The sequence below is a fragment of the Carassius gibelio genome, chromosome B20, assembly GCF_023724105.1.
Source record: "Carassius gibelio isolate Cgi1373 ecotype wild population from Czech Republic chromosome B20, carGib1.2-hapl.c, whole genome shotgun sequence".
NCBI lineage: Eukaryota > Metazoa > Chordata > Actinopteri > Cypriniformes > Cyprinidae > Carassius > Carassius gibelio.
Genome location: NC_068415.1, coordinates 19,265,353 through 19,288,068, shown reverse-complemented (window position 1 = coordinate 19,288,068; position 22,716 = coordinate 19,265,353). Strand labels below are relative to the sequence as shown.

The following is a 22,716-nucleotide window of genomic DNA, read 5'->3' as shown; positions in this document are numbered from 1 at the left end:
ATAACCTAGTATTTTTTTTTTTATCTTGTCAGTAGTAAATACACTCATTTCATGTTGATTATGTTCATTTAACAAAGATACAGCAAAAGCAGAAAATAGTATATACGTGAGAATGAAGCATTGCAATCAATATTCATTGTAATTCTCCTGACATGAACTAACCTTCAGGTTCCAAGTCAAAACACCTCTACTGAAGTATATCCCAGTGGTGTTTCAGGTGAGGTGTAGCTTTCCATAATCCACTGCAAAATCTCATTCAGATTTGGCCCAATCAGTTCCTAAATTCCTTTATTCTTGTTAAATACATTAAATAAGTCACATATTGTCAGGGGTCTCCAGCCCTGCTCCTGAAGAGTTATAGTTCAACAGATTTCAGCTCCAAACCCAATCAAGGTGTTCGGGGTTACTTAATAACAGGCAGGTGTGTTGGAGCAGAGTTGGAAATGAAGTCTGCAAAACAGGAGCTCTTCAGGGTTGCAGATCCCTGCATTGTTAAAACTAAATAGGTATGTAACTTATTGTCCAGCAATTATATAAAAATGTATGATTAAACTGAGAATCAGTCCCTTTGAAACATTCTGTAAAGTGCTGTAACATCAAGCAATTTCAACAGGTTTCTGCATGATTGGGAATTTTGTAAAAGGATGAAATAATTCCTCATGCAAAAAGTTGTTTCCCTCGTGCAAATTTGCCATGTTGACCAATTAAAAGCTGGTTGGTCTGAAAGAGACTTCTATATGACTTCCATCATACATCAATTTTTTTTGTGTGTGTGTGTGTGTGTGACTGCGCTTAAAAAATAAAAAAACCTGGAGACCCAAGACCGGTAAATTAATTTATCTTGTATGTAATTACAGTCAAAAAATGTCTACATTCATAGTATTCATACAAAGTGCATTTAAAATAAACCTAACACAAGAACACAAGCATTGGGCTCATTTAGCACCAGCTGCCTTATAAATCCTCTTCATAATGTAGTGTGTCCAAAGCTCCAAACACAGTGACATTAACTGCAATGCAGCACTAACATTACAACCTGGAACCTATAGGGGACATTAAAGCAGAGGCAGATGTTTGATGAATAATGTACTCTACACCATAATGCACATAACTTCACAGAGGTCTTATGCTAATAACATCATAAAAACCAATCAAAAACCCATTTACAATTGCTCTATTATTATTATTTTTAAAGATTTATGGCATTTTATGCCTTTATTTGGATGGGATAGTATAGGTCAACAGGAAGCGAAGTGGGTGAGAGGAGGGGGATGGGATCGGGAAAGGTACGCGATCCAGGACTCGAACTCGTGACACCCAAAGCACAATGGTGCTGTATGCCACCACGCTGCCCACGAGGCCATCAGCGCGGACGATTGCTCCATTATTAACATGACTGCACCTCCACGGATGCTTGAAGGAGGAGCGTAAACTCAAGCATCACACACAAATAATGTACATACCCTCACTCAAAACATTTCACAGACTAACTGACGTAAGTATCAAAGTGACAGCTAATCAAATGGATCAAAAAAACTGTCTGGTTCTATCTGACAATCGTCTCAGTCCTTGTTCAGAGCTACTGGACTGGAAAAAGAGAAGTGAAAAGGAAAGCTTGGATTTGTCCCTGTCAGTCATGTTCAATCAAGTCTTATTTACTAAGCAGAGTTTGTGGCAGAGCGGATGTGGCCTGCAATCCTCCCAACTGAGGCTGAGACCCCGGAGTCGGGACAGGAGGGGACTGAGGGAGCGGCAACATGACGTCAGCTCTCCGTTTCTCATTCTTTTCTTCTTGTGCAACCTTTTCTTGTTTTTTGGCATTGTCCAGAAGCAATTCAACAGACTGGTGGAAAATGACACGGGGGTCAGCTTTGGGGAGGGCAGGACAGTCACAGCGTGCACGGAGCTCCAAAGCCTATAACAACACAGAGAATGACACAGATTTATGCAGATGCATTTAAGTGTGACCTATGAACCCTCCGTCTCTTCCTCTTTACCCAGGTGACACTGCTTTTTAAGAATTGATGGATGGATGGAAATAGTGATTTGAAATCTGGATGGATGGATGGATGAAAACAGTTACATGAAATCGACATGGATGATGGACGGAAATAGCCAAATGAAATGGGGATGCATGTAAATAGTGATATGAAATCTGGATGAATGGATGATCGATGAAAACTGTGACATTAAATCTACATGGATGATAGATGGAAATAGCGATACAAAATCTGGATGGATGGATGGATGATAGATAGAAATAGTGATATAAAATCTGGATGGATGGATAGAAATAGCATTATGAAATCTGGATAGATGGATGGATGGCAATTATGACATGAAATCTGGATGGATTATGGATGAAAATAGCTAAAAGAAATCTGGAAGAAGGGATGGAAATAGTTATTTGAAATCTAGAAATAGTAAAATGAAATCTGGGATGATGGATGGAAATAGTGACATGAAATCTGGATGGATTGGAATAATTACTCATTCATAAAATATGAATGAATGTAGCCTTGGGCGATAAAACTGTATCTGTAATTATCAACGGTACACCTTAATCGAAAAAATTTTCGATATAGCGCACGATATAGGCGCGTGCTATGAATGACAAGGAGACAGCACACATGAACACATGCTGAGTGCTGTGCCTGCCTGTGAAGATGAGACTGTAAATAAAAAAATAATATTTGATGAATTTAAAATACAAATTTGAATTTGAATGTTCGTCATGGGGGGGCCTCATCAGGAGCTGCACGATATGCGTAATGATGATGCAAGTGTCTGTCATACTCCATTGTTTTTGTTAGTCTGTCCAGTTGAACCCACAAGACGTGCCGCTGCTGCGATATTCATTCAAAATATTAGAGAAATGTAGAAGCTCAATGCGGAGAAGTTATTGGTTAGGTTAAAACCAAAGCCAAGCCATTCACAAAGAATGCATATAAGGTGCATTTTGGGACAGACTATTATGACTGAAATGGATGGTTTGGAATAGTCATTGAAGGGAGGGATGAATGAACACAGGATATCTTCTACATTAAAGACATCCAGACTCTTTTACTAAGACTGATTTGATAAAAACACGGCAGGACTGTTAAAGAGTTCGAGCTCAAGGTTATGTAAGGCCCCTGTATGCTACTAAAAGTCATACATTCGCGCATCTTTCCGCCATAGCTTTGCTTCGTATATTACACAGCCATTTCGTGTAGCCACTGGTGACAGGGAGAGAGATGTTCCAGTAGATGGCTGTCCACATTGCTCTACAGTCTACAGTTCGCTCTTTAAGCAGTATGTTAACCTGAGCTCTTTGTTCAAAGCAGGTGGTCAAGGGATAGCTGGTTAGTATCATCCAGTTAGTCCCTGCTGGTAGATTCAGTAACTGCACCATATGCATGGCTTTCTCTGCTGACCACTGAAGTTGTGAATTCTGAGGGAATTTGTTTGCAAGTAACATATTGAAAATTGCACATATTTCATCATTTATTGTAGTTTTTTTTTCCAGTGCCTGATCTTTTTTTTTTTGTTGTTGTTGCTGAAGGCTCTTAAAAGCGTGAAATCGATTTATAATTGTCCATCTGCTGCCTAACATCACAAGATACTTGCATAAACACTACAGTTACACACATTCAGTACACCTTAACACATTTTTAATTCAGCGAGAATAGATGGAATTGATCAAAAGTGACCTTGAACACTTTTAAAATGTTTCAAGTAAATGCTGTTCTTTTCAACTTTTTACTTCTCAAACAATCTTGAAAAAAGAAAAATACACAGTTTTCAAAAATATTAAGCAGCACAATTATTTTGTGCATTGATAATAACAATAAATGTTTCCTGCAAATCAGCATATTATAATGATTTCTGAAGGGTCATGTGACTGGAGAAATGCTGAAAATTCAGATTTACATCCCAGAGAAGAATTTCGTTTTGCAGTTAGAGCTATTTTAAATTGTAATAATATTTCATCATATAACAAGTAGTCCTGTCAAAACTAGCATGATACATTTTTTCAGTTTGACATGTTAAACATATTTAAAGCAATCAGTGCAGCGGCAGAGCTATGGATGGCTATCTCACTCTCAACAGCTGTTTCTGTCACTTTTTCTCTTGACAAGAAGTGCATTTATTCAGTCACAGAATGTCTTTACGACCACATCAAATGCTAGACGTTTCAGACATGTATTCCTGCTTCACCTCAGCACCAGCTATGAGTCAAACGAGCACAGAAACGGTACTATGCTTGCAGTGCATGCTCTTCATAGTGCGCACTGTAGTCCGTATCAATTCATATTAAAGCGCAAAATAAACAACATGCATGCAATGTCATAGACAGTTAAGTCACAAAGTTACCAGAAATGCAATTAAAGCTGCCTTAAAGGGATAGTTCACCCCAAAATTGTATCTGCGTACCCCCAGGGCATCCAAGATGTAGGTGACTCTGTTTCTTCAGAAGAACACAAACTAAGATTTTAACTCAAACCATTGCAGTCTGTCAGTCCTATAATGTCAGTGGATGGGAATTACGACTTTGAGAGTAAAAAAAACATACACAAACAAAACCAAATTAAACCCTGCGTCTCGTGTCAATACACTGATGTGTAAAGACACAAAATGATCGCTCTGTGCAAAGAAACTGAACAGTATCTATATCATTTTTTTACCTCCGATTTTCACCGCAATGTCCGAACTGTCCAGAGTGCGTCCTCAACAGTAGGTCCCTGATGCGTCTTCTTCTTATGCTTTATGGCAGATCGCAGACTTATAAGTGCATTACCGTCACCTAACTCTCAAATAGACCATTGACACTATCTACAATCTCAGTTAGGAGTTTTAATTTGAAAGATAGGGGGTGTTATATATAAGTTAACTGGTTTTGTTTGTGTATGTTTTTGGACAGTAAGTGGACAGGAAGTGACATGGGAGAGAAAGAGAGGGACAGGTTTGGGAAAAGTCAGCGAGCTGGGAATTGAACTCAAGAAGGCCGCAGTGCAACAGCATGTTGCAAGGAAGGACAGGAAAATGGAACTGGGATTTCAAATGGGAAATGATGCATTGGCACCAAAGTTTAGCATGGCTAAAATACACTAGGCCATGGCTTTGATGGTTCTTTCTTTTAGATCAATTCCTTAACCATTTGAAATGCTTGTTACCTTCTCAGCTGCTACATGTTATGGTTCGCGTTTGTGTGGAAAGATATCTAATGATGCATGTATTTGCTTTCATGTGCTTTACCTCAGGGACGAGGCGGTCCAACTGTCTGACACGGTTTTGGTGGGAAGGGTGTGTGGACAGCCACTCGGGGATGGTGGGTTCGCCTCTCAACTGATCATAGATCTCCATCTGCTGCCAAAAGACTGGGCCCGCCCTCACGTCAGCACACGCCTGACAGAAACACACACAAATCTCAAAAAACACACATACAGAGATGGTTTCCAGGCATGTTAGAGCTCCACCATCATCAAAGGAAGCAAACAGAGAGATGACACACACACACACAACCCCACGAGTGCTCGAAGCTCTGGACACGTCATTAGCTGGAGCCCAGAGCTGGCTGGCTCACGGACAGCATGACTCATGACTAGTCTAGCAAGCCTCGCATCGTTACCGCAGCAACGTGCCAGTGTCCTTCACCGCGCCGACTGTGGCAGGCCGGATCCGCTCCCGTTTATGAGCAGCAGCAGGCGGCCCTTTATTACTACTACAAAACATAGAAGGGAATTGACTGTTTCTCTATAATGATGCCAAGCATGGGATCAGGAGACATGCTGACAGGAAGAGCAATACACCGTGAATCAGATCACTGCCACATAGAGAGAGAAACGCTTCCGTCAAGCTGTTTGTAAAGACACAGTGCCATCTAGAGGTCATGTAGGTTACTGTGACTTTAAATAACTGATAAAAACTGGTTCCACAGCATGGAATTGCATTTAGTTTTTCATGGTTTTAACGGTTTTAAAGTTATTAATTATTAGCTATACAGCTTTTATTTAGAGTGAAATTATTCTAAAATATGTGATGCCTTCAAAAGTTAATTTATTTGTCATTTTAGACAAGTTTTTATTATTATAATGTTTCTTTCTCTGTTTTCTCTCATGATCTTGACATTCCCTAAAGCTGTTTTCTCATTATCACGATTTAATCTGCTCATGATCGCGACATAACAAAAGTTGTTTTCTCATGATTTATCTGACAGCAGCACAAACCAAATTAAATAAGAAATATCTATTTTAATAAGAAGCTGTCCTAAATGTAATGATTATATCTATCCTACATGACCAGTAAAAATAACAAATTAATTATGCAATGTAATTTTATTAAGGAATTATGTTGAATCCAAGGTGCTCTAAAAGATTTAACAATAATTTTGCGCATTTACAATCAAATACTAATTGAATTTACATAATATACATTAAACAAATCCTAAATTGCAAACCATATCTATAACAGTTATTAAAAATGTGTTTTCAGAAATTAAAATAATCTGAAATAAAACAACACTAAGCTATAAACAGCCTGATTTTCTGAACAGAAAGTGTTAATTGTGACAATTAATGGAATTTTCATCAACCCAGACACACAATGTTTTACAAAAACATATTATTATCCATGAACTGCAAATTATGAAACGTATATATAAATGTATATTATGTAAAAGCTGCTTACACCCTGAAACTGGACTAATAGTGCATTTTATGTAGACATTTTATCAATGTGTTCCTTTGGAATTGAACCCTGATAAAAATGTAATTTCTGCAGTACCTTGGTCCGCCTCTGCCTCCAGCTTACGACTGAAGGGCCGGTTAAATAAAAACTAGACAGAGAAAATGAGAGAAGATATGCAGTTAAATGAGCTATTCTGACAGAGCACACGGAAGCTATATTGAGTAAACAGAGAAAAATGGACAGAATGAAGTGAACCATATTTGGAGAACAAAATGACTAGAAGATAAAAATCTTAACCATTAAAATGTAATTTATTTTAAAAGTAATGGGAAAAGACAATGAAAAACGGGGAGAAAAAAGGGCTGAAAATATCCACATTAAAAGGAGAGCAAGAGAGTAGTACACGGTATCTTAGAAGAAAAACACCATAAAGTACAATTCAATTTAAAGTGGACCTTTGTTTCACGCCTCACAGTGATTGAGAAAATGCAAATTCGATATCCATTTAGAAGGCAAATAAATGTAGCTGAATTCTAACTAACCTCAAATTGAAGTCCTTAGAAACCCAAATAAGATCTCCTCTGAGATAGTGTTATTGTTTTACAATGGTGGCGAGAGAGTACTTGAGAAGGTTTCTTTGAGCTCGAGTAGAGGAGTATAATTCACGTTTAAAGGGTCTTTAAGGGATTTTAGAATCAATGTTAAAGGAGTATTTGCATCACTAATGGACAAACCCAACCTAAACAGAGTCCCACCAGTGTCTTAATTCTGAGCAAACAAAATGTAATAAAACATTATCAGTTAGTACAATTAATAATAAAAAAACAAATTCATACTTTTAATCAGCAAGGACACTTTATATTTTGACATTAAAGGCAATAAATAGAATTTATAAAAATAAAAAATACATATTTTATCCGAATACTTATTTTTCTATTAAAGAATCATGTTCCCACAAAACATTAGGCAGCACAACATTGATAAGAAGAAGAAATGTTCCTTGATATTATTACTACATGACAGAATGACACTAATGTATGGAAAATTCAGCTTTGCCATCACAGAAATAAACATTTAACATTTTAAAATATATTACAACACAAAACATTTGCATTAAATTGTAATATTACCGTTTTACTGTTTTTTTATCAAATAAATGCAGCCTTGGTGAGCAAGAGTTATCTTTAAAAAAAAACCACATATTCAAAAAAAAAATTATTATATATGTGCAAAATAAAATATTATAAAATAAACTATTTAAAATGCTTTTTTTTGTTTAATGGATGTGATATTTACTTTCAAAAATGTTTTATTTCCAACAGACTGGGAAAATGAAATGGCTTAATTAACCATGTGTGGGAACATGTCATTGGTCATTGGGAAGGAGGCAGATTAGGAATCAATTGAAGAAAAGAGAAGGAGAGAGATCGTGAGGTCAGCTGTCACCTGCACTAGTTTGCTCTGAATCCACTGGCCCAGCATGGCTAAACTGTCCCTGGGACAGATCGCCCAGATCGCCGTTAACAGGATGAGAGACAACAGCTCCACCACGTGAGCCAAACTGGCCTGCTCTGCCTGAGAAAGAGAGAGAAATTCATTATGTGCATCCGTTTTTGTCGATTTTGTCATTTATCTACTATGCTAATTTATTTGTATATTGGTGTTAAGAACCTTTTTTTGTAATCTTGCTTAGCAGCCCATTCTTTGACAGCATGCCCAATTAGAAAAACAATGTAGAAAGACAAACAAAAAGAAACAAGCAATTTAGCAAAGAGAGACATAATGAATCATACTGAATTGTAATTGGGATACACATTGTATTGAAAGAAGGGCAACAGATATGCCAAAACACATGTTCACGAGTGGCTGGGTACATGCCGCAAAGCAGATTTGTTGGGTAATTATGTCAGCTACATGGTTATACAGTTGTATATGATAATAAAAGGTGTTGAAGGAGCATTCTGAGTTTATGGATCGCTAGTGATAATGGGAATCATACTGTTATATAATCATTTAACCTATTACAATAGCTTATTGCTAATAATAACTGTATAATAGTAAATAAATAGTAATAAATAATAATGTTTTTATTAATGTTTGGTCCTCCATATCTTGGGAGATGTTTACCAAATATATATGCATTTCCATATGATTTTCAGTTTCTATCAACAAAAATTTTGGATGGTCCTTACACAAAGCTACTGCATTCAAAAGACTTGAATAACTCGTAAAATATATCAAACCAAATATATATGACTCTTGGACATTTTGTGTTTCACATATTATATACCACCATTAATAAGATTTTATGTTTTTGAACGTCCCTTATGCTCACCAAGGCTGCATTTACCAGATCAAAAACTGAAATATTGTGAACAATTATTACAATTTGAATTTTACATTTTCATGTTTTAAAATGTACCACATTTTCTGTGATGACAAAGCAAATTTTTTTAGCATCCATTACTCCAGTCTTTAGTGTCAATCGTAAGATAGTTTTTCATCTTTTTTTCTTTTTTGAGACAGTGTGAACGCAGATTTGAAATCTGTTCCAGCATCTGCTAGCTTGTTGCGGTTTGAAATAACAAAGGGAGCACTCATGAGTCTAACAGTGTGTTTCATGGCTTTAAAGGGACTTTGTAGTGCCACATAAAAGTGAACTAAATCAATTTAGTCTTTCACAACTACGCCATATTAGTCCTGATATCAGCATTAAGCTTCTTCACCGTAACCAGACCCACAGTGTGACGCAACAGCTCTGAACCTAAAACATCTCTTTAAACCGAATCTTTAACAGCGTTATAGTGCCTCTGAGACAGGACGCCTCCTTCTCTTCATTTAAACCAAGAGAAGGGATCAAAGTAAAACATGACACATGTAAAAGAGAGATAAAGCGAGCCCTAGAACCTAATGAAGGGGTTTTCACTTCCAGAAAAAAAGCTGAGGGACACAAAGGAAGTACAAATTTAGTTTGATCCAAACTATAAAGGCCAGAGGCAGTGTGAAGACCCTACAACCATCAGACAATGGGTAGCAAACCATGTAATACTGATATACATTTACATTTAAATCAGAATGACCCTAAGGGAGAGATTACAGAAATGTAACACTAAGCTCTTGGATAGTTTACTTTTAGCATAATTCATTATCGGATTCAAATAGATCCTGATAAAATGACAAAAATGATGTCAATTTGGGTGTCTGTGCAAAGTTATGACAGTGTGGGCGGGACTTACTGCGTGACCAATCAGAGTGTGAGCCATCTCATGTCCCAGTATAAAGAGCAGCTGATGGATGTCTGCTACAGCCTCCAGCATTCCTGCGAAGATGAAGACCTTTCCATTCTGACACACACACACAATCATTCCTGCTGTGAAATCACAATCATTTCCTCCTCTAGTAATCAGTTTCAAGATTTTTTTTAATCATTTGCAGGGAATTTACAACATACTTCTCTCTCTACATGAGTACTAAACTGTATGAAGAAAAGTTCATACACATAGCTAATAAGAGAAAATATCAAAAAACTGTGTGTCATTTCACAAACAGGAAATTCAAGAATGAAATAATAGATTACAAATTATCTATTTTTATCTTTCTTTTACAAAGATTTTGATGAAATAGGGACATAAACATACTACTGTTCAAGCCTTATGCTAACAAAGGCTGCATTTATTTGATCAAAAAAAGTAAAAACTGAAATATTGTAAAATAGTATTACAGTTACTAATTACTAGTAAATAGAAATTAAATAGAAATGAAAATGTTCTATTTTATTATATTTTAAAACCTCATTTATTTCTATGGTGGCAAAGCTGAATTTTCAGCATTCATTCCTAGTCTTTAGTGTCACATGATCTTTTAGAAATCATGATAATATTCTGGTGCTTTCTTGTTCAATAAACATTTCTTCTTATAACTGTTATAAACAGCTGTGTTGTTTAATATTTTCATGTAAATTGTCATACCCTTTTAATTTAAAGAGTAGCATTTTTTGTAATATAAATATGTTGTAACATAAAAAAAATTATTTACTGTCACGTCAGTTTAGTTTCAATTAGGTTTATTTTGTCAATGCTAAATAAATATAGTTAAAAAAAAATCTTATTGACCCCAAAATTTGAACAGTTGTGTATATCGAGTATATGTAATATTACTTTTCCTGTGTATTTTTATTTTATTTGTGTATGTATATAATGCTCAACATACAATAGATTGGATAATGAAGAAGCAAGTCATCTAAATATAAGCAAACCCTTAGATTGATGATTTCTTCGCAGTCAGAGTTGCATCTTAAAAAAATTTAAATGCTTTAAAAAAAAAAAAAAGATATATTTGGTTTATTTATTCAAGAAATCCTTTGGTTGTTACCAGATCTGACTCACAGGCAAAACAAAAGCATTGATTGTTGGGCCGTCCACCACGTGGACCGTCCAGGGGACAGAGGAGATCTCAGCAATGTCCTGGTTTCTCTCGGCCAGAATGCGAACCAATGACTCCACCGCCTGATGTCTGGGATCTGATGGAGCGATCAGAGAATCCTTAAACTCCTCCATATACTGAGAGAGAGAAAGAGGAGCAAGAGTCCATGAAATAAAATGGAATTTAACGACTTGTGAAATGAAACATCACATTTGATTTTCATAATAAATAAATAAATAAATATACAATATAATATATCATTTTGGACCAGCTCAAGGTGTTGTTCGTGAAATATCGTTATTGATCATAAATTCATATGCACTGAACTGACTGCTACCACAAAATAAATAAAATAACTGAAAACAGACTGAACAAGTGTGGACATGACCAGAAACTGCATGACCGCAGTCGTACCGCTTCCGCAGTGACCGGAGCCAGTTCCATGAAGCTCTCCCCGCTGAACACCAGCAGTCGGGTCCTGTCTGTAACTGGAGATTCATCTAGATGAGTGCATAAAAAGAGAGAGATGAAGAACAGCAGTCCTGCCACAGCTCCCACAAAGTGCCAGCGTCGATGCCATGTCCATTCACGAAACAGCTGCTTTTTATTGGGCGGCAGAGCCAACCACCATTTTCTAATACTCCTAGAGACAGAGAGAGAGATACACATTACCGTATTTTTCGGACTATAAGTCGCACCTAAGTATAAGTCGCATCAGTTCAAAAATACGTCATGATGAGGAAAAAAACATATAAGTCGCACTGGACTATAAGTCGCATTTATTTAGAACCAAGAACCAAGAGAAAACATTACCGTCTCCAGCCGTGAGAGGGCGCCCTCGCTTGTTAAGTCTGACCTCACGTAGCACCTCTTCCATGTCCAAGCGCTCTATCAGATACCACAACAAAATGACAAAAGGTGCTAATATACACTCACAATGTGATATAATACTAGTGAAAAAGTTATAATCCTAACCTTTAACTCCATACCGAAGTCCCAGATAGCCAGACAATGAAGAAGGGAAAAAAAAAAAACACTGTAGTATACCCCGTAAATTTCAAACAGTCTTTAGCCTAAATTATTAATATGAATAAACAGAGCTCATAAATGGCTGCTGAGGTCATATTCTCAAGTGAAGCGAGTTGAGGCTTTTTAAAAGTGCTTTTTACATCATCACTTAACAACTGAATAGCGTTCCCAAAGCAATGATGCAGCATTGAAGTGTACCTCTGAAAGGGAACATCTCGGTTACGTATGGAACCTTGGTTCCCTGAATAGGGAACAAGATGTTGTGATGCTGGCCGTTCCGTACCTTCAATAGTGCTTCCTTCGTCCTCGTGTAAAATCGATGCGGTGCTAAGCGAAATTTGGCCAATAAATTAGAGCAATGGTATAAGGGCTTCAGACATTCGTCACACCAGAGGTGTTCCCAAAGTGATGACATCATCGCAGCATCTTGTTCCCTATTCAGGGATCCAAGGTTACATATGTAACGGAGATATTTCATTAGCTGCTATAGGTAGCCTAAACTGTAAAACTATTTGCTGTACAAACCAGTGTGTTTTAATTAAGATAACAGATTAAAATAATATAATAGGACACCTCAATTGTCAGTATCAAGCAGAAAAATGAACTGTTTTGTAGGGCTAAAAATAGTTGGACGCAAATGAGACCAGAAGCTAGACCCATAGAATTTACAAATGGCGGCACACATTTTTACCCCAGGAAAAAGGTGGATAGCAAGTCAGTGTGATGATCGAGTGGTACTTTCACTTGATCGCTACAACTTTCACCTTTGATATAATTTTATTGCTACAATGCCTTAATTACAGACATTAGGTATTTAAAATGTAATCATCTGTTTTGAGATATTCTTCACTGTAAAGATGATCTCGAAACTCTCCTCCATGTACTTCACTGCTACAGTTAAAACACTCCCCTTGCCAACAGCAATGCACTTCAATTATCGATTGTCACAATTCACGAATTTTAACACTACAGTAACTTCCATTAAACCTTTCAATCTTTATACTCGCTTTCAGTAGAGAATACGCAATACGTTGCTTCGTTAATTCTGCACTTCAATGTGTCTGTTCAGATTTTAACAACATCTTGTGTAAAACCCCAAATGTATATCTGTGTTTATTTGCAGTTGATATTTTTCAATGCTAACATGATCAAACTTTAACAGTAAAAAGGACAGCTTTTGTCAGTTATCATTTCATTTTTACTCAAATTGTGTTACTCCAATTTCAGTTAATCTTTTTCAGAATACGTTTATTTATAAACAGTAAACAAACACTTTCTTGAACACTGCGATCAAACTGAATTAAAAAATGTCATCAAACTATAGTGTACAACATGTATTAAGTGTTACTTTTTTTTTTGTTTAAACTCGACTTTTATGAAAACTAGATTTTTATGAAAACTAGATTTTTATATAATTAAAATCTACCTGAGTGCAATGTTACGCAATTTTGTACAATGTATGAATGATGCATATGTCCTCCGCAGTAGCAGTATTTACACAGGGCTGATATCTTCACAGCTTTTAACATGGCTGACAGGTCTTGTAGTGTACAGTTCATCTGGGCTGTCAGACTCCGTAACACACATCTCATCCGTGGCATCGCTGCTGTTGATTAGTTCAGAGGAGATGAATGACAGTAACTGAGGCTGTGTTACTGTTTCATGAAGATGAGAGGAGGAAGAGACGGTCTCAGGGACAAAATGTGTATTAAACAAGGTTTCTATCTGTACCAGGAAAGTCTCTATGTCAATCTCTGAGACCTGCTCCAAAGTCTTCCGGATTGATGTAAGCATCTACAAACAGATGAAACAAATAATAGTTAATTATAATGAATAAAAAGTATAATTTTATAAATGTATTTATTTAGCAGAACTCATTCGACTAACATGTCAAATAAATGCAAATAAATTCACCGTGAACCATTAGAATTAGTTTTTGCGGATATCCTGCATCCTACCAGTTACCTCAAAGAAAACACTGAATATCAAATTTCCGACGAATTACCTTTTCCAGGCAAGTCAGAGAAGAGTGTCTGCGGAAGAGCCTGTCCATTGGTACACTCCTGACAGAGGAAAGAAATATTACCAAATATTTATAGAAATAGCACAGCACTGATGGATGACTGATGGTTTTTAACATGGTCAGTTTTCTTCACTGTAAAAATGAATAATGAATTTTAAAGCATAAAGCATAGAGAAACATTATGATTTAAAATTTTGACTTCAAAATTTGAATACATTTTCAAATACAATCTATTCTTCCTGTGATCATTACTCTAGTCTACAGTGTCACATGATCCCTGAGAAACCATTCTAATTTGCTTATCAGGATGATGATTTCTTACTATTTCCAATGTTGAAAACAGTTGCTAAATATTTTTGTTATACTTTTTTAGGATTATTGCATTAATTTAAATCATAAATTAAGTTGAAAAGAACAGCATTTACTTGAAATAGAAATAATTTATTACAATATAAATGTCTTTACTGTCACTTTTGATCAAATTAATGTATCCTTGCAGAATAAAATTATTTATTTATGTCTCTCTCAAAAAAAAAAAAAAAAAAAAAAGTGTAATCTTACTGACTCCAAACTTTTGAATGCTATTTGGTCTTTTATTTTCTCTGAATAGTAGCAAGCTTTATTAAGGCTGAAAGTTATGTAAAATAATTACCGTATTTTTCGGACTATAAGTCGCACAGGACTATAAGTCGCATTTATTTAGAACCAAGAGAAAACATTAGCGTCCCCAGCCGCGAGAGGGCGCTCTATGTGTTCCAGGAGCACTGAGCAGCATAGAGCGCCCTCTCGTGGCTGTAGATGGTAATGTTTTCTCTCTGTTTATTTCTCTTGGTTCATGTCAAATTAATTTTGATAAGTCGCACCTGACTATAAGTCGCAGGACCAGCCAAACTATGAAAAAAAATGCGACTTATAGTCCGGAAAATACGGTACTAATACAAATACTAATAAACAATGTTAGAAATACTCTACATTCAAATATTCTGAATAATAAGTATTGTTTATTTAATATTACTATAATGTCTGGGCTAGTAAATGGAAATGTGAATAATGTGCATTGTTTTGTCACTTTGTGATATGTTCATGTATTCTTGCTTCCCTCTTACAGTCAAAAACACACAGCTCACCCGTGAGACATCCTGTACTTGAACACCACCCATTCTGCTCTTCTCATCACTTCTGGCCAGTCAGGAAGCTCAGGTGAATACTGGATGTTAAATCGGTATGGAAACCCTGAAACACAAACCACAAATGGATTCAAGTTCAGCTGTAGCTGGGCCTGTTTTATTATTTACACTAGGTGCTGCTGTAACATACTCTGAGGTCCAGAGGGTCCGGTCTCCTCCTGGACCAGCAGACAGGTGGTCTGAGACAGGGGAGACGGGTTACTTGAGTTATACGGGCTGACAATCATCCCGATGAACGGCGCACCCCCTCGAGAGAAATAACTCTGCCATAGAAACGGATAGAGAGGATGTGACACCTAACAAAAAACAACCAACTACAATACAATACAGTCATGCATTACCTGGTATTTAGCCTGAGTGTCAATGTCTCTGAGGGAGGGGTTGGGGTCGAAGGCTGGATGAGAGTGGTACCATCCCACCACACTGTGACCTTTGACCCCGAGCAGCTCCGAGGCCTGAGTCTGAGAGACAGGGTCCATCTCACACTGCAGACCTGTGCTCAAGCTGTTACATGGCTCTGCTGCACAGATCTGCACAAACAGCAGCAAACATTACAAACAACTCAACAGGCATTTATGTCACAGTGATCCTAAACTGACTGAACTCATTCAGTCTCTGTTGAAAGAATAAATTAATTAACTGACCTTTAACACCTTCTCTTCCTCTTCATATGTTCCTCCTAAAAGGCCAATCACCTCTCCCATGGATACATGAGCATGCTGAGAAATGATTCAATTATTAGTACAACATAATACTGAGGAATGAAGGAAAAATGCAAATGTGGAAAGCAACACTCTGTCATACTTACTATATCCATGACAACAAGAGCCTCAGCAAAAACAATCACTTTGTATGGTTCCTGAAACGAGACGTAACAGAATTCAACAGAATTCTATATTGCCTAAAATGTTCAGGTTTTGGTTTCGTTTTCGTTCAAGGTAATGATCAAAAAGTAGTTTGACCAATAATAACGTGCAAGCACTGTGCATGATTAAGAAGGTGGGTTCTACAGAGAAATGATGCAAATATGCGTATCATATTAGTGTGTTCGTTTGGCTTATAGCAGCACTGTGTAGATCGATCATTGTGTGACATCAAAGAACCACGAGAGCGATACGGAAGCACAAGGTGGAGCTCTTGTGGATGTAAATGCAGACAGACAAAACCTGGATATTTTAAACAATATCGAAGATGTGACCTGTAAAAATGGCACATATGGTCACCCTAGTTATGACTGAGAATGAGATACTATATTTTGAATTAGTTTAGCTTTATCCATTTTCATTTTAAAGATAATTAAAGTTTTAGGAATTTGTTTTATATATATATATATATATATATATATATATATATATATATATATATAAACTGTTTTAGTTTTTTTACTTCATCAAATTAGAGATAACGCAGATAGAGCCTTGTTAGGCTTTAGAGGTTTTTCCTGATTGTACTGAAAAAAGCTTCGAAGCCTCAAAGACACTACCAGTGACATCTCGTGGACGGCTGCAATTATAGCAGTCGCTTTCAAATGATTCACACATCTTGTTGATTCCAGTTTCAACACAAAAGCAATACTAAGCAATGGCACATGTGCCTTCATTCTGAGAATCATTGTCCACACATGAAAGTGTTATTATGTTACAATGAAGCAGGGAGGGAACACTAAGCATTTCACGTCTCCTTACAACGCGCCGAAGATTTGAATCAGTTGCCCCGATTAAGGTGTTTATTGTGACGTCTGAAGCCTCAAACGTCATCGGTCACATGATCATGGAGGTTTGATACACAACTTTCGTACGAGAGAGAGCCCCGGCTGCGCGCGCACTCACAGTCTTCAAACAACACTTGCTCTCTCTCTCCCTTGTGCATATTAATCAAAATCATTAAAAAGTACACGAGCGCTGTCTTGCTCTCTCTCTCTCTCTCTCTCTGTTTCTCTCCCTCGTGCATATTAACCAAAATCATTAGACACGATAGAAAAAGGGCGGAATGCCAAAGTTTCACGTGGAGCATTCAGAGATTTTTTTTTCTCCATGACAGGCTGCTGGCTCCCACTGTTAATTTGTATTTATTTATTTTTTGGAAAAGCACTCTCTATATTATCTTAAAGCCCTCAAGTTTACATTGGTTACTGTATTCTTTCAATTGCTCTAAACAAGTATTTTGGGTGACCTTTTTTATTAAATGCTAAACATCAAGTTGTTGTTATTTTCATCTGAAAGAAGAACTTTTTTCAGTAAGCTAGGCCCTATGTGTTCAGTAAGCTTGTTTCAGTAAGCTATGTGTTTTCAAGGCTTCAAGGTTTCATTGAATGCTATCTCTGTACAAGTGCAAACTAATGCATTCTTAGTCTTTTATTTTGTAATTTTAAGAGCAATAAACATATATTGCAATGTTAAGGAATTCATGTTTTTTCATTCAGATATGTAAATCAACATGTATAAATTGTTAGTAGTCAATTAATGGGGAGATAATCGAAATCGAATCAGTCTGAACAAATTAATCGTTAGATTAATCGATGCATCGAAAAAATAATCGCTAAATTAATCATTTAAAAAATAATCGTTTATCCCAGCCCTAATTTAGAACCAAGAACCAAGAGAAAACATTACCGTCTCCAGCTGCGACAGGGCGCTCTATGTGTTCAGTGTAGACTACAGTAGCACTGAGCAGCACAGAGCGCCCTCTCGCGGCTGTAGATGGTAATGTTTTCTCTTGGTTAATTTCTCTTGGTTCATGTCAAATTAATTTTGATAAATAAGTCGCACCTGACTATAAGTCGCAGGACCAGCCAAACTATGAAAAAAAGTGTGACTTATAGTCCGGAAAATACGGCATATACATTTTTTTATTATTGTACTTTTTTCACATTTTTATGCAGTAAAATACTGATCAAAGACGTTATAAAAAAAAAAAAAAAAAAAAAATTTACCTCTGTTTCCTCTCCAAAAGCTTTGCATGGAATGAGCTGGAATGGATCAAACAGAGAGCTGCAGACGACAAAGTCATGCAATTAATTCAAGATGGTGACATTAAACAAACAATTAGCTATTAATGTTAAAGGTTTCAGTTTTGTTAGTGAGCATGTGTTTACCCTCTCTGTTTGGGGAGTTTAGATGGTTTAGGTCCTTTCTTCTTCATTTCCTCTCTTCTGATGGCCAGCTCCTCTGCGCTCAGATGCTGGATGACAAAAATCCAAAAACAAATCAGGGCTCAATGATAAGAAAGCACAAACAAAAAGTATTTTCTTAAAAAGAAAAAGCATTGAAAATACATATATTACTATAGCATTTAAAGAAAAAAATGTGTCAGGTCAGGTCCTGGAGTAGTTCTCTGTAGATTATATTTCAGTTCTAAGAAGAACTGCAGATTTTGATTCAATACCTCATACGTCTGACCCTCTAGTTCTTTAACATCACACCAATTCCCCCACAGGTCCCGAATGCGCCGCTTCCTTGTGCGCTGCAAACACACACACACACACACATACACACACACATACCACCAAATACATTAGAAGAATCATTAAATGAGCAGATAAATGAAAACAGTTGTAATGGATAAACATCCACAGATAATGATGATGAGAACAGTAACAGTGAGCACCATAGACTGCAGTCTCTGGGCGAGATGATATGCCTCCAGACTGTCTTTGTTTTCTTTTAGCCGAGATCGATCAACCAGCTGTGGACGGTTATAGATGGCCTGATCTGCAGAGGAGGGGAGAAAGAAAGAGAGTTTAGGGAGGGAAACTGTACTCATGAAAACGGAGTACATAAAACTGACTGAGCAGTAAGCATTACCACAGTTGAAGTTAATAGCTCCGATGAGCTCCAGGTAGGTGTGTATCCGACCGATGCAGTTCACATCCCCACAATTCTTCAAGCCTGGACGCACTGATGTCTTGTTAAGGTACTTGGGTTTACTTCTTCCCCTGAAGAGACATGAGAGAAGGTCATTTTTTCCAGAAGTTTTCAAGAGAAGATCAAGTTTTTAAAGTATACATTACTGTTCAAAAGTTTATGGTCAGTAAGATTTTTCTTTTGAAAGGAATTGGAACTTTCATTCAGCAAGGATGCTCTACATTTATGAAAAATTACAGTATTTTTATTTTATTTTATTGTATTCATCAAAGGATCCTGAAAAAATAAAATCAGTTTCTATAAATATTTTAAGCAGCAAGCACAACTGTTCTGAAATATATATATATATATATATATATTAGGGGTGTAACGATACGCGTATTCGTATTGAACCGTTCGGTACGACGCTTTCGGTTCGGTACGCGGTACGCATTATGTATACCGAACGGTTCGTTGGAGTATTTAATTATATTTGAAAAAAAAAAAAAAAGAGAGAGAAAGAAATATAATGATATGCGTTCAACAAGGTAGCCCAATAACCCAAACAACGTAACAGGCAACGCCCCTGACACTCCCGAAGAAGAAAAAAACACCATCTTATATGTTTATGTTAGGCTACTCAGCAGGCGCTCGCTCACTCAGTACGCGCTGAAGGCTCGTTGCAAAATAGCCAATGCGTTTAACAGACTAGAAATGAGAAGATACTCCAATAACCAACAGGTCTAGTGTTTGGGTGCACTTTGGATTCCCTTTAAGCTATAATGGTGATGGCAAGAGAGTGGTGGATAAATAAACAACGGTATGTCGCATCTGCAACATGACAGAGTACACCAGCGGGATTACAAAAAAAAAAAAAAAAAAACCAGCAGGAATATCTGGGATATATGCGTCAGTACTATCTGGGAAAAGACGAAAAAAAGGAGAAACATGCACGCAGCAAACTATCCCTGCAGCATTTAGACACTATAGCTTACAGGGAATCCAACCCAAACACCAGACCTGTTGGTTATTTTAGGATCTTATATTTCTGGTCTGTTAAATGCATTAGACATTTTGCAACGAGCCTTCAGCGCGTGCTGAGTGAGCGAGCGCCTTAGGGGCCGTTCACATATCGTGCCTAAAAACGCATGGAAAACGCTAAGCGCGTCTTTCTCCTGAGGCGTCTGTCTTTGCTAAGCAACAATGACGTGCTCTCTCCATGAGACGCGGAAATTTCAGCGAAGGATAAATGGATTTGCAAGCTCTAAAAATCGCTTGCAGTAGCTCTGCTACTGAATTTATTTCAAAATTGCAATCCATATACAACTATGATCAGCTGTTCCTTCATCTTGGCTGAGCTCTCAACGTTGTTACGGGAAAGGATGAAGCTGATTGGTTGGTTCTTGTCACATGACCCGCGGTGCGCTTGCGGCATTCTGAAAAGTTGAGATGTTTTTACATTTTGCTGTATCTAAAACGTATCGAACCGAACCGAACCGAACCGTGACATCAGTGTATCGTATCGAACCGAACCGTGAATTTTGTGAACCGTTACACCCCTAATATATATATATATATATATATATATATATATATATATATATATAAATATAATTAAAAAGTGTAAAAAATAATATTTTTACATTCATATATAAATATTTAAACCATAATATGTAGTTTTAAAAATATAAAAATTATTTTTCTTTTTAAACACTATTTTCAGTATATGTACTATGACTATAACTTGAAAATGTTCCTCAGAAGTGCACAGAACAACATCTCACCACTGGTCCAGGATGTAATTGCGGATTTTTAGATATCTCTCTGGTGTTTTTGATGGACGTCCCTCGAAGAATTCAGGCATGGCTTGCTTCTCCTCCTCTGTGATGGTGTTTAGGTCCAGTACAACCTCCTGATCAGGAGCTCTGAGCTCCTCCTCCTGCTCCTGGTCTTCCTCCACCTCCTCCTCAGGACTTCCACATGATCCAGTCTTCTCTGGAGCACAAGAATACATTAACACGTAATGGTCTGCTACAGTTAGAGCGATTAAATGAAGTGCTAGGGGTGTACCTGCTCTCTCAATGCTCTCCTCCCCAGACGGGCTGTGTTTGCTTGGGCTGCCTGATTTAGAGAAGCGCGTCCCACTTTCCTCCTCAGGTTCCGAATCAATCCCATTATGAGGAATAATCGCAGCGTTTCCATTTGTGCTTGGATCAGTGGGTCCATCTTCAGCTGTGCTTCCTGATTCTGACAGTACGTCTGATGGAGGTGGCAGTGGGCCGAGTTCTTGTTTGTGGTTGCACTCTGGGGAGTCTGGGGGCTCTGGCTGGTTTTCTGACTGAAGCCCATCGTCACTGAAGTCATCAGTGATGTCAACATCTTCATCATCAGAGAGTTGCTCGATCCGCACAGCATTGGTCAGGGCTGAGACGTGAGGCTGGATCGAGGAGACCATCGTGGTGTCTGAGGTCACATTAGAGGAGGGCACTTTGGCAGGTGTGTCTGTTTTACACTAAAGTTCAGACACGGGGGAAAAAATTACTACTTGTACCACTGATAAAAGGATGCTTACTGAAAGAAGATCATTTTATTTGAATACAATGTTCAAAAAAATATTAAGAATACATTTTCTACATACAATGTGGTATCAACATGTTTTATATTTCTGAAGGAATTCATATTGATATTTTTGATCAGGCTTGTTAAAAAACAGGAAATATTATTAAACTGCTATTCTGCTCAATAGTATCGGGTCAGGCAGATTTTATTTTATAAAGTAGTTGTCAAAAATTATTATAATATAACATTGATAAGAATCTTTTTTTTGGAGCAGAAAATTAGCATATAAGAGTGATTTCTGAAAAATCATGTGACTCTAAAGTCTTGAATAACAGATGCTAAAAATCTTTCAAAATTGTAATCGCAGACACTTTGAAATATATTGAAACAGGAAACGGTTTAAATTGTAATACTTTTTCACAATATTATTGTATATTCAGCAAGTTCAGTGAGCAGAAGAGATTTCATCCAAAAACATTTTTTTTTTAAATAAAATAATTACCAACCCCCAACTTAAGAATGCTATTGTAATTTTTTATTAGTACTATTCCTTTTTTTACTATGTAACTTATTATTTATTACTAAAACACGAATTTATGGTTTTTGTCAAATTTAGTCAAATCAGTCAAGTCACAATGGAACAACCAATGTGAAGGAAGTCATTTTATTGTCATGTGACAGGAAGGCAATAATGGTAGACCCACAATAAGTATCTTAAAATATATATTATAATTACGATCGAAAATATCATAACATGCAAAATTAGTTCATGTAGTCAACTGTTCATTAGTAACCCCCAAAAATTATGAACAAATGAAGGGGTGGCGATATATTTTTATTATTTATTTAAAAATTAAATTAACAAACACACAAACATAATACAATAAATATTTATTTATTTTGATTAAAAAAAATACCACCTTGTATGTCTTTATTTATAATTATTCACTTATATATTAATTAATTAAAGCACTACAAACATCTG

At 36.8% G+C, this 22,716-nt stretch overlaps 2 protein-coding genes across 3 annotated transcripts in view; both read right to left on the bottom strand.

Moving 5' to 3' along the window:
• Nucleotides 1–823: 823 nt before the first annotated feature.
• On the bottom strand, nt 824–12,535 carry LOC127983538 (metalloendopeptidase OMA1, mitochondrial). Its single transcript, XM_052585731.1, has 8 exons — nt 12,510–12,535; nt 11,506–11,734; nt 11,055–11,228; nt 9,906–10,013; nt 8,116–8,244; nt 6,718–6,817; nt 5,239–5,561; nt 824–1,915 (listed from the first exon to the last, which is right to left on the bottom strand). Exons 1-8 carry the CDS (start codon nt 12,533–12,535, stop codon nt 1,652–1,654), a joined length of 1,353 nt encoding a protein of 450 aa, XP_052441691.1. The 3' UTR covers nt 824–1,651.
• Nucleotides 12,536–13,295: 760 nt separating this feature from the next.
• Nucleotides 13,296–22,716, bottom strand: part of LOC127984476 (histone H2A deubiquitinase MYSM1) — a 12,295-nt gene continuing 2,874 nt past the window's right edge. Inside the window, exons 7-20 of one of the 2 annotated variants that reach the window (XM_052587131.1) lie at nt 21,243–21,684; nt 20,957–21,167; nt 19,134–19,264; nt 18,937–19,040; nt 18,715–18,792; nt 18,425–18,510; nt 18,263–18,320; nt 16,139–16,189; nt 15,975–16,049; nt 15,672–15,860; nt 15,461–15,593; nt 15,271–15,376; nt 14,126–14,183; nt 13,296–13,914 (exon numbers count right to left, since the gene is read on the bottom strand). In XM_052587131.1, coding sequence (XP_052443091.1) covers nt 13,615–13,914; nt 14,126–14,183; nt 15,271–15,376; nt 15,461–15,593; nt 15,672–15,860; nt 15,975–16,049; nt 16,139–16,189; nt 18,263–18,320; nt 18,425–18,510; nt 18,715–18,792; nt 18,937–19,040; nt 19,134–19,264; nt 20,957–21,167; nt 21,243–21,684 — 2,022 coding nt within the window. In that variant the 3' untranslated portion in view covers nt 13,296–13,614. The remainder of the gene's footprint in view (nt 13,915–14,125; nt 14,184–15,270; nt 15,377–15,460; nt 15,594–15,671; nt 15,861–15,974; nt 16,050–16,138; nt 16,190–18,262; nt 18,321–18,424; nt 18,511–18,714; nt 18,793–18,936; nt 19,041–19,133; nt 19,265–20,956; nt 21,168–21,242; nt 21,685–22,716) is intronic. The other variant, XM_052587132.1, reaches the window with a different exon arrangement.

Bases quoted from the DNA above. Each gene is read 5' to 3' on its own strand.
- LOC127983538 (XM_052585731.1), bottom strand. From the start codon at position 12,535: ATGTCATCACTTTGGGAACACCTCTG. The intron at 11,735-12,509 runs GTGTGACGAATG...CTCTGTCTCTAG, and splicing joins TCACTTTGGGAACACCTCTG to GAGTATTAGAAAATGGTGGT. The intron at 6,818-8,115 runs GTGACAGCTGAC...TTCTCTGTCTAG, and splicing joins TTCAGAGCAAACTAGTGCAG to TTTTTATTTAACCGGCCCTT.